This window comes from Lycium barbarum, chromosome 6 (assembly GCF_019175385.1).
Source record: "Lycium barbarum isolate Lr01 chromosome 6, ASM1917538v2, whole genome shotgun sequence".
In the NCBI taxonomy this organism is placed as follows: Eukaryota; Viridiplantae; Streptophyta; class Magnoliopsida; order Solanales; family Solanaceae; genus Lycium; species Lycium barbarum.
In genome coordinates, this window is record NC_083342.1 from 1,458,109 (window position 1) to 1,470,344 (window position 12,236).

The window sequence follows — 12,236 nt, forward strand, 5'->3', positions numbered from 1 at the left end:
AAACTGTCTCTAATTAAATATGTATTGAGATTTGATCTCATAACACTTAATAGGGGCAAATCTGAAAATATAAGGTTAATTTTTTCTTGATTTCATAAGTACGTGAACACTCTTTGACTCAAGAAAAAAAGGCTAAATAGATACTTTTTTTGATCCGTGAGGAGTAGCATTTATCATAAAAGGTGTTTGACTAAAATAATATCAGAAGAAATAGCTGACATATTCCTTTATAATTTAAACAGAAGAACATGACATTTTATCTCTTCTTAAAATGAATAATAACTGTTGAGAGACTTTAGAAAATTGTATAGATCGTTTACAGGAGCAAGGATAGATTTGATTAAAAAAAATTTAACTTAATGTCTTCTTGATTTTCTAAAGCAACACTTATTTTAAATTAAATTTGTCTAGGAAAGACAACATTTAAAATAGATAAGAGGTAGTAAATAATTTAATCAATAATACTGGCTGTTAAGTGATTTGATTATGTAAATTTATTTTAAATTATTACTAGTACAGTATATACGTTAACCTCGGTTATAATATACCACTTGCGTCACTTTCTCTTCTTCCATATACTGTGTGCTATTTATCTCCTTTTTTGTTTACCTTTTCTGTATATGTTGAGGGGAAGGATAAAAACTTACTTGTATCTGGGTGTTTATACTAAATTAATAGATGTGTGTTATGTGTTTATATATAGACTTTTGTCTTTTAATCATAGTTACTTAATTCATATTTTTCCTTCATTAAATCAATTAACAATAGTAATTAGAACTTTGAGCAATATCCTAATTTCAACGTTTAATTTTGTCTTTTTATTTTTTTAAGTATAATCGCAGTCGGGGCTTTTTCCTGCTTAAAGTAATCCGTTTTCAGATTGTCTTTCTTGTATTATAAGTAATTGAAAATGGAAGTCACTTTAGTTGATTACTGAATAACTATTATTCGACAAAAAGTACTATTGCTACAACTAAAGTGTTATTTCTTGTACAGTAGCATTTATCATAAAAGGTGTTTGACTAAAATATTATTAGAAGAAATAGGTGACATAATTCTTTATAATTTAAATAGAAGAAAGTGACATTTTATCTCTTCTTAAAATGAATAATAACTGTTGAGTGAGAGACTTTAGAAAATTGTATAGATCGTTTACTGGAGCAAGGATAGGTTTGATTAAAAAAAACTAACTTAATGCCTTCCTTTTTCTAAAACAACACTTATTTTGAATTAAATTTGTCTAGGGAAAACGACATTAAAAGTAGATTATAGGTAGTAAATTTTTAATCAACTAATACTGACTTTTAAGTGACCTGATTATGTTAATTTATTTTACATTGTTAGTAAATACGTTAACCTCGGTTATTATATACCACTTGCGTCGCTTTCTCTTCTTCCATATACTGCGTGCCTTTTTTTTTTTTTTTTTTTTTTTTGTGTGTGTGTGTTTACCTTTTCTATATGTGTTGAGGGGAGGATTGGAATTTCTTGTACCTGGTCTTTATACTAAATCAATAAATGCATGTCATGTGTTTATATATAGACTTTTGTTATTTAATCATAGTTAATTAATTCATATATTTCCTTCATTAAATCAATTAAAAATAGTAATTAGAACTGGTTGTATAAACACCCGGGACGAATACGTATTTTCGACGAGGGGCAATCTAATCTAATAGCCTGTTTGGTCAACTCTAAAAATCAGTTTATTTTAAAAAGTGCTTTTAAAAAAAGTATTTTTGGCGAAAAGCAGTTTGTGTTTAGCCAATTAATTTAAAAAGTACTTTTGAGCAGCAATTAGTATTTGACCAAGCTTTTACAAAGTGCTTCTAAGTGTATTTTTCTCAAAAGTGTTTTTCAAAAAAGTGTTTTTGGGCAAAAACTTTTTTTTTTTAGCTTCTGAAAAAGTGTTTTTGCTATATCTCAGAAACACTTATTTTCTCCGAAAAGCTTTGTCAAACACCTTACTTTTAAAAAAAAAAAAAACACTTATTGAAAAAATAAGCACTTTTAGAGTGAAAAAAAGCTTAGGCCAAATAGGCTATAAGACACTCAAGTACAAAGACTAGATTTGGAGTGTTAAAAACGCAGGTTGGAGCCTTCTTTTAAGGCAACAAAACCGGGCTTTATTAATGAGTCTATAGTGGTGATTGTATGTGAAGAAATAGTATAGTACAATGTAACTTGTTGCTTATCTCATTTGTTTATATGCTTTAAGCTGTTAACCCCATGTGATCTTGCCTCATTTCTCATGGCTTCCTTCAATTCCCACTTTATTACTTTTCACACATACTTAAATGTGTCCTATATATGTACACTTTCTTGCACAGGATCCAAGTACAGAAAAAAAAAAAAAAAAGTTCCCCCCTACCCCTTGGTTGTGTTAACGAGCTCATTTCAATCTTAAAACCTTGTTTCAACTATTGACATATTGTGTGGTAAGTGTATAGTTTTGGTTAAGTATAAACAGAGATTGTTCTAGAATTTTAACTTAACGAGTTCAAGATTCTGAGTTCTTCGAAAATATTGGTGTAGAACTTATGTTTATACTACTTTTCGGAGTTTTGCGCATGTATATTTATGGTATATATGCTGAAAATAATTTGTTGTTTCAATCATAGAAACTTGTTTCAACTATTAACATTATGTGGTAAGCGTATAGTTTTGGTTAGGTATAAACAGAGGTAGCTCCAGAATTTTAACTTAACGTACGGGTTCAAGATTCTGAGTCCTTTGAAAATATTGGTATAGGACTTATATTTATACTACTTCTCAGATTTTCCACGTGTATATTTATGTATATATGCTGAAAATAATATGCTGTGTTCTTCCAAGCTTTGGTTTTTACTTTGTGTTTTTGACATTTTTGTAGGTGGATAGTTCTTTTGGCTCCACATATGAGATGGGGTTAGCTAGAAATCCTAATATGAGAAGTGGGGAATGCTTAGAAGGGATATTGAGTGATTACATGGGAGGAAAATCAGCGAAGATGAGACCACCAAAAAGTTCTTCAACTAAACTTGTTACAGTATTAACTTGTTTGCAGTTTTCTTTTGCTGTTTATGCAACATTTCTTCTGTATTACATGAGCCCCTCAGTAGATTTAAGGACTAAACCAGATTTTACATGGGCTACACGAATCGCTCAGTCTTGGAAACACTTCATTATACCTCCACATGTTGTTAGTCATAATGCTCTTTTTAATAGAACTGATATTCAAAGCCAACCAAAACAAGTTAGTCCTTTTGATGTTTGTGAACATGAGAAGATTGATTTTGAACAGAAGAAATCTAATGATGCACTTATGATCAAGTTGAAGACAGAGTTGTATAAAGAAATGAGGGATTTTCAGAGCAAAAATCTTGGTACTGAGACTTTATCTGAGTTAATGTCAATGAAGTCCAAGTGGGATTTGCACGGTCCAAACAAGCCGAAAATCACAGTGATATTAAACCATTTCAAGAGAAAAACTTTATGTTCTCAGCTTGATTCTTTGCTTGGCCAAACACTCCCATTTCATCATGCTTGGGTAGTTGCATTTGGAAGTCCAAATGAGCAATCCCTTAAGAGGATCGTCGAGAGTTACAACGACTCAAGAATAAGTTTTATAAGTTCAACTTACGATTTCAAGTATTATGGAAGGTTCCAAATGGCTTTGCAAACAGAAGCTGACCTTGTATATATCGTAGACGATGATATGATCCCGGGGAAGAAGATGTTGCAGATTTTAGCACATGTTGCAGGAACAGACAAGTATAAGAATTCTGTTTTGGGAAGTATTGGTAGGATTTTGCCTTTTAGACAGAAAGATTTCATTTTCCCGAGCTATAGGAAGTTTCGATCCAAAGAAGCCGGGCTTTATTTGCCTGATCCTGCTTATAATATCACTGTGGACAAAATTGTTCAAGTAGATTTCCTTTCTAGTTCTTGGTTTCTTTCTGCTGAATTAGTCAAGACACTTTTCATCGAGACGCCCTTCACTTTCATGACCGGAGAAGACTTGCACTTAAGGTAAGCTTTCCACTTCAATTATGTTAGAAAAGTCTGTGTTACAGTTAGACCTCTCTATAACAGCATCCCGATTATGTTTTATGTGGAACTGATCTTTCATGTTATGTTATGTTATATTATATGTTCTTTGTAACAATACTTCGCTATAACAGCCAAAAAATATCGAAACAAACAATGTCGTTATAGCGTTTGACTGTATTATGCAGGTACCGTTAAAGTTCATTTGTTAGTTCCGCTTGATGATAGAAAAGTATATTAGAATTTGATTGTAGAATTGATTAGCACCATTAGATCAAATAGAACATCTTTGTTCTTTTATACTTCACAAGAATGAATCTTTTTCTGCTAAATTTACACTATAGGAATGTTGCATATCCTGTTCCTCTCTGGTGTGATAAGTTCAGTTTGCCTTACTGATTTACTCTTTCCAAAAATTCCTTGGGATGTGAAACAAGTTGTTGAATGAAGTATACACTTAAATATCATCTGCCTCATTAATATTAGAAACCTATAGCAATTTTTAGTTTTGAAAATATGCAATAATCCATCAATTATAATACTTTGAATTAATGATCTGCACCATAGAAAAATATCAAATGATAAAAAAAATCAGATGATTCACAATAAGGGTAGGCCTTAAAGGGATGAGTAGATATTAGTATGATCAGGGAGACATTAGAGTTCGTTTGGATTAGCTGAATATAAGCATCAAGCCTGAAAAACACTTTTTAAGTGCTGGAGCTGGTTTTATAAATAAGCAGTTACGTGTTGTCAATGTGTTTGAAGTTTCTAAACGTTTTACTTTCTTGGGAAAAAAATTGCAGCTATCAGCTTCAGAAGTACAGAAATGCTGGTTCATTTGTGCTACCAGTTGATCCAAAAGACAAAGAAACATGGGGTGACAGTGAGCACAGACTTGCTTATGTATCCGAAACCACTGTAATATTCAAGGACACGGTTCAAGTCCGAGATGATCAATGGTGGAAAGCACTTTCCACCGGTTACATAACTCAATGGGCAGCTATGAATCCTCAGAAAATCGATGTACTTTTCTATGCCCACTCTGTCGATGAAGTCAAAGCCCTCGCGCCTCTTCTTGAAAAGTTCAGGTCAACTGTTGGAAAAAAGGCGTATATTGTTGTCTCAGGAGGGAACTTTTGCCCTTGTGAAGATGCTGCTGCTGCCTTAAACTGGCCTAAGGTAGTATGCAAAGAAAGGAGATTCAAGATTATGGATTTAGGTGTTGGTGCTTTATCCGGGATTTCAAATTCAGAAGTGCCCGTTGTTCAAGCAGTCTATGCCAGCATGAAAGGACTAATCAAGATTCACAACCCAAGCCTTGTGATCACGGTAGCTGATGCAGATTCTAATGTGATGAAAGCTCTCAAGATGGCTACAGAAGCTAACACAAACAGTTCAAACTTGGTTCTTCTACCTAGAACATCGATCACTAAGGTTCTTTGGATGGCTGATCTTCGTTCCACAGCATTGCCAAGTAAGATTTCGATGAATCTTATACAGTCAAACCTCTCTATAACAGTCATTCTCTACGGAATCTTTCATGTTATGTTATATTATATAATCTCTATAACAGCATTTTGCTATAGCAACCAAAATATATCGAAACAAATGACATTGTTATAGAGAGGTTTGACTGTACCTTAAATTTCCCTTCTTTTTTCCTACATTTGATCTAGCAATGCAATTTGTACTTGCAGATTGGAACCGTATGGCGCTTTCTATAAACATCATCACACAGAACAGAGCTAATTCACTAGCAAGGCTTCTCAAGGCACTTAATGACGCGTACTATATAGGCGATCAAGTTTCTATTACTTTCAACATGGATAGTAAGGTAGATGAGGCAACTATAAAGCTTGTTAACTCATTCAACTGGCCACACGGGCCCAAAACTCTTCGAAGAAGGATCATCCAAGGAGGGTTGATTCGCGCTGTTAGTGAGAGTTGGTACCCCTCATCCGATGATGATTTTGGCCTATTACTCGAAGATGACATCGAAGTTTCCCCTTACTATTACCTTTGGATCAAATATGCTCTCTTGGCCTACCACTATGACCCTCAGATATCACTCCCCGAGCTCTCATCCATCTCTCTTTACACGCCACGTTTGGTGGAGGTTGTAAAAGAAAGGCCTAAATGGAATGCAACAGAGTTCTTCAAGCAAATTCATCCAAACACACCTTATCTCCACCAATTGCCTTGTAGTTGGGGCGCAGTTTTTTTCCCAAAGCAATGGAAGGAATTTTATGTCTACATGAACATGAGGTTCACGGAAGATCCAAAGCAAAATCCGGTTCAAATCCCAAAATCAAGAACAAACGGTTGGCAAGCCTCTTGGAAGAAGTTCTTGATAGACATGATGTACTTAAGAGGGTATGTTAGTCTTTATCCGAACTTTCCAAATCAAATGAGCTTTTCCACAAACCATATGGAACCAGGAGCACATATTGCAGCTAAGAACAATGTGATCAGGCATAACAAGGCTGATTTTGAAGTGCCATTGCTAAAAGAAGATTTCAAGAACCTTTTGCCAAATGGGAAAATGCCTTCAGCATCGAAGTTACCTTCGTTGAACCTATTCAACCAGCCCGTTTCATTAAAGGGTTTAAAGGCAGCAGGAGCAAAACTCGGGACAGATGTACTTAAATGCAGTCCAATGGAGATAGTATCCGTTCATCATGACACGGGTTTACCTTCACATTGTGCAAAATTCTGAGACCTCCATACTCGTTTAACTTACAAATTACAATTCTTTTGTTTATCTACCAATAATTTGTTTTGAATTTTCTGTGCGGGAGAGAAAGTTGAGGCTTTAATTCATATCCTTATCTCACAATGCAAGGAAGGGGAATAAGGATTCTTTTATGAATGACTTCAAAACTGAGAAATATACAGTTACTCTTGTAATGTGGCAGCCAAAAGTGGCTTTCTGTATCCTCTTGTTAACAATGAAAGAAACGAACACAAATCCATCCACAAATATTTGCATTGCTTTGATCATTACTACTAATATTTTCGGTGGCTAGCAATGTTTAGAATCCATATCATAGAGTTTGCGATTGTCATTGCAACAAAATTCAAGTTTTAATCAGCATGTCCTTGTAAATGAAACAACATCCTCCATATAAAATATACTTGAACACGGACCTATAGACTGAACAGAAGAGCCCAACCCAAAACACTAGTAGTCTATTAGGTGGGAGAGCCCACTCTAGCTATAAATCTATTACTAGTATTTTTCTTTTTTAATTAGTAAAGGACAACAAACACACAATAATCGCCCACTTGAGAATCAATGACCTCGTTGGTCACGGTTGACACCACTTATTTTAATTACGGCCACCACTCTGGCTCAGTTGGTCAGGACTGGTATATCATTCTTTTCTTTTCTTTTACATTTTGGACCTTGTTGGTTAGAGCTAACACCCCCTTTTGGATCCAAACCACCACTACTAGCGCACTACCACTTGTTCATGACCGGCACTCCACCAGGCTAGCACTTCGAATTCAAGTGTTGATCAACCTGCTTTGATACCAATTGTTATAAACTAAATAGGCTTGATAGTCCAAAACCAAACTATTAGTTTATTAGGTGGGAGAACCCACTCGAGTTATAAATTCATTAGTATTTCTCTTTTTAATTTATGAGGAACAATTCACACACAAAGATATTTTATCAAATACATAAAAGTTAAACTCTATTAAAAGGTGGTTATCAATGTGAAATATGCTCTATTAAATGGAAGTTATCAATGTGAAATATGATGAACAGAGTAAAAATAGCATTTTTAGGTTTGCTATTCAATTGGGAATTTTCTAAGGGATTACTACGTAGCATAACTAACATTACTACATATTTATATTTAGTAGCTATAGTTTAAAATAATTATATTCCATAGCTAATAATTATATGTTAAATACATCTTATAGCTATATATATATATACAAAGTAAAATACCTCATCATCACATTATTCACTTCCAACCCAATCCTCTCATCTCTCTCTCCCCTCCCCCCACCCAAGCTCTGTCGCCGACCACCCAGGTTATTCTTATCCATTTCCTTTGCCGCTTGATTCCTTAAATAAACTGAAGACGCCTTGTCGCCGCCTTTTGCCTTTAATTTTCCGGCAACCTTTACGTCTCCGTTAAGTCCTTTGCTTTGGAAGTTTCATATTTCATTCCTTTTTCCAGAAATACGAAACTGTCCTTGCCGTCGCTATTAAGATCTGATCCGATTGGCCTTTCATCCTTGTCCGGCGAACTTTTGACGGTCAGATCTAGTCCGACGGTCGCTTTCCCGGTCAAATTCCGGTACCAGATCTGAAAAATCACGTTTCTTTTTCAGTGTATTCATTAATATTTTAGCATACAATTCATTGTATTCATTAATTTTTTTCGTTGTATTTGTTGTATATTTACCGTGTATACAATATTTTTCGCTTGTTTTTGTTAATTTTTTGGTGTATCTATGTTGTATACAGTTTTTTTCGCCTGTATCTGTTGTATACATATTGAAAAATATGATGCATTTTGTGTAATTATTGGTGTATATGCATTCAGTTTTTTACTTGTTGTATTCATGAATAAAATAAGCCAACTTATGAATACAGATAGTTATTTCATGAATACAGTGGGAAAAAAATTATTTTAGTCATGAATACAGCAAGAATAAAAATTGAATACAGACGAAAAAAATGAATACAACAAACAAAAAAGTAGCTACGAGCTGTAAATAAGTAAAATGTTGCTATGCCAGATTTTTAACCCTTAAAATGTAGTCCTATGAAATTTTCCCATTTTCTAATTTAAGTCAGATTTCGGGTCAGGGAAGTGGGTATTCGCATTTAGTCTGTCTGGGCCTTTATGTTAGCTCATTTATATTGGGAATTTTACATAAATGACTACACTTTAGGGGTTTAAAATTTGTCATAGCTACAGTTTCAATATTTACATTGCGTAGCTACAGTTTCCTCACTGTATTCAAAAAATGGTTCGCTGTATTCATAAAACGGCCTAGTTGTATTCATGAATACAGCGAATAAAAAAAATTCAAAAATTATTTTCACTGTATTCAAGTCATATGTATTCAACTCAGTTGTATTCACGTCAATTGTATTCAACTCAGTTGTATTCATTTATAGCTACTTTTACATTGTATTCACTTTATTGTATTTGAAAATTTGTGGTATTCAAACAACGTAAATATAAAAAAATTGTATTCAGCTTGCACAACTGAGTTGAATTTTCCCAAAAAAATTAACGAATACTGAATACAAAAAATAAAATTCACTGTATTCAATTGTATACACTTCAAATTTACTGTATTCATTTTGTATATAAAAAGATCTCTTTCGAAATACATGCCATAAAACACTTTATACACTATATGTATACACTCCAATTTGAAATAAAAAAAAAATAAAAAGATCAAATCTGTGTGTTCATTGATTTTTGTATCTACGTTGTTGCACGATTTTTCAAATCCGGCATCGGAATCTGACCGAAAAAGCCACCGTCGGCCAGATCTGATGAATACGCAGATCTGACCGCCGTCATCGTCATCAACAGTGGATATGCAATCCGACGTCCGCCGTCACCGCCATCGTCATCAACACCGCCGAACCATCACAATAAAAAAAGAACGGTTGAAGTTCAAATTCAACGCTAGTGACAGACGAGTTTTGAAGACTTTATGAGAAAACAACGTATATTTTGGTTGTATCTGATCTTGATATATATGATTATGTTATATATTTACTTTGAAGCTTCGTACGAAATGAAAGGTCACATGGCAAAAGGGTCAACGATATCATACTGTTAACTTAATGGGAATTTTGCAGAGAGCAGAAGGGAGGGAGAAGCAGTGGACTTGAAGAACATTAAACATTTTTCATGGAAGAGAGAGCAGAAGGGAGGGAGAAGGGAGGAAGGAGAGAAAAATGTGGATACAAGGGTTACTTTTTTATTTTAACCTATTTTGTATGTTTTAGTTATGGAGTGTAATTGATATACACCTTTTAGCTATGAGGTGTAAATTAATTAAAGTATAGCTACTAGATAAAAATAAGGTCTACTGTTCGCTACACCGTGTAGATTTCCCATTTATATTCTATTAGTTATGACCTAAAGCCTATGGCACATGTAGCCATCTGATAGGGCGTAGACTAGAGGAGGAAAACATTGTTCTTATATTGCATTGTAACAGAATTGCAGAGTATGCTTCTGATGAATGAAAATTCCTATTGTCTTTCTTTTATTTCCTTTTCTATTTATTATATAAAAATCACCAAAAATAGTTCAGTTCTTCACATTTGGTATCAGAGCCCTGATGTTGGCTCATCAATGGTGGACAAAAACACAGCAACTCAGTCTTCGGAGACTGCAGAAGGACTGAAAATATTGGAGAATAAATTTCTTACATTCTCTGATGAAACCAACAAGAAATTTGAACAGCTTAAAGCTAAGCAAGATCAGTTTAGCATTAAGCTCGACGAAATGAAAGACTATGATGCATCTTCCAAAAGAGTGGAAGAGATGTTGATGAACTTAGGGCTAGGCACACAAAACTCGGGTCCGACTGCAGCGGTAACAATTGTGGCGGCGACATCGCACAGTGCGACGAATCTGGAGGATGGAAAACCATCGGTGGGCAATATCCGAGCTCACACCTCATACGCGCAAGAAAATATGAACCCAAGCATTTTTCGAAATCTGGTAATGTCACCGTCACCTTTACCTGGAAACCCTAATTTCTCACCTGTCCCATCTCCATTCACCACAGAAACCATCTTTTCTTACCACCTAGCCCAGCTACCACTTTCTCAAACACACCGTTGAACCCCACAGCTGTTTCCTACCGACCCGCCCGCTCCATACCAACAATGCCATCGCCACCTGCCCTAAACCAATATGACCCAAATCTCACATATATGACCCAAATCTCACATACACACCCAACCGCCCCTACCAAAGGGAAACCCAGATCCCTTTTGGGTCTTTTTCTAAAACCGCTTTGGGCTGGTACAACCCAAACTCTTACGGTCCCACATGCCCAGATAACCACAATAATTTTGGGCGAGCCCCACAAGCAAAACTTTCCTTTCCAGAATTTGATGAAGCCAATCCCAGGGGTTGGATTAGGAGGTGCGAAATTTTTTTTGACCTTTACAAAGTGCAAGAAGAGGCTAAATTGACATACGTAGCCCCGCGCTTAAAAGATTTTGTGGATAACTGGTATGCTAGCTACTTAGTGGATCACGATCATAAAGTTACTTGGGCCGAATTTTGCTTGGACATTTGTCAACGTTTTGGAAATGCATTACCCGTAAATATCATCGGAGAATTTAATCGTTTAGAACAAACGAGTGATGTGGAAAGTTACCAGAGGAAGTTTGAAGGATTAAGATGCTTAGCAACATTGATTAACCCATGCTTAAAAGAATCTTATTTTGTTTACTGTTTCATTGGTGGGCTGAGCCCATAAATTCAACCTCTGGTTCAAAATACAGACCCAACGACCCTACTGGAGGCTTATATAAGTGCCAAACTCTTTGAAGAATCCATGAATGCCCTTTGTAAGCAAATTTCCACCAAAATAACTCCCAGAAACATCCCTTCACATCCTAAATTTACACCTTATCAGCCCACTTATCGAGCCCTCGTGGTTGTTAGCACTAAAAATGTTAATAACACAAAATCCTTAACTATTGAACAGATGCGTGAGAGAAATTTATGTTTTAAGTGCCACGATAAATTCTCACCGGGCCACCATTGCAAGCCCAAGTCAATACACATGCTAGAAGGGGAGGAGTATAGTGATGCCCCTGATGTATTGGAGCCCGTTAATGAAGAAGTTCAGCAGGCCCATGATGAGGGGGAGGTCTCGTTGTTGGCAATATTGGGCTATGATAAGGCCCCTTCGACCATCAAAATTGAAGGTTGGGCCAAGAAACAAAAATTGATCATATTAATTGATAGTGGTTCCACACATAGTTTCGTCAACCCACAAGTTGTAAAGAACATACAGTCCCAAGTTAATTCATTATCTCGTTTATTAAGGGTCAAAGTTGCTAATGGCCAATTTGTATTTTGTGTTAAAGTTTGTACGAATTTTGCTTGGTCTATGCAAGGTAATGAATTCAAGTTTGACATGAGATTGCTTAAGGTTGGCGGCTATAATATAGTCCTAGGAATGGACTGGGT

At 35.2% G+C, this 12,236-nt stretch overlaps 1 protein-coding gene across 1 annotated transcript; it reads left to right on the forward strand.

The window, feature by feature from the left end:
• Window positions 1-1,994: 1,994 nt before the first annotated feature.
• LOC132599447 (uncharacterized) lies at window positions 1,995-7,003 on the forward strand. Its single transcript, XM_060312821.1, has 4 exons — window positions 1,995-2,438; window positions 2,873-4,011; window positions 4,836-5,506; window positions 5,730-7,003. The coding sequence occupies exons 2-4, from the start codon at window positions 2,903-2,905 to the stop codon at window positions 6,746-6,748; spliced, it is 2,799 nt and encodes a 932-aa protein (XP_060168804.1). The 5' UTR covers window positions 1,995-2,438; window positions 2,873-2,902; the 3' UTR covers window positions 6,749-7,003.
• Window positions 7,004-12,236: the final 5,233 nt, after the last annotated feature.

Coding starts and splice junctions, on each gene's coding strand:
- LOC132599447 (XM_060312821.1), top strand. CDS start 2,903: ATGGGGTTAGCTAGAAATCCTAATATGAGAAGTGGGGAATGCTTAGAA. Junction 4,012..4,835: donor GGAGAAGACTTGCACTTAAG/GTAAGCTTTCCA, acceptor AAAAAATTGCAG/CTATCAGCTTCAGAAGTACA. Junction 5,507..5,729: donor TCGTTCCACAGCATTGCCAA/GTAAGATTTCGA, acceptor TTGTACTTGCAG/ATTGGAACCGTATGGCGCTT.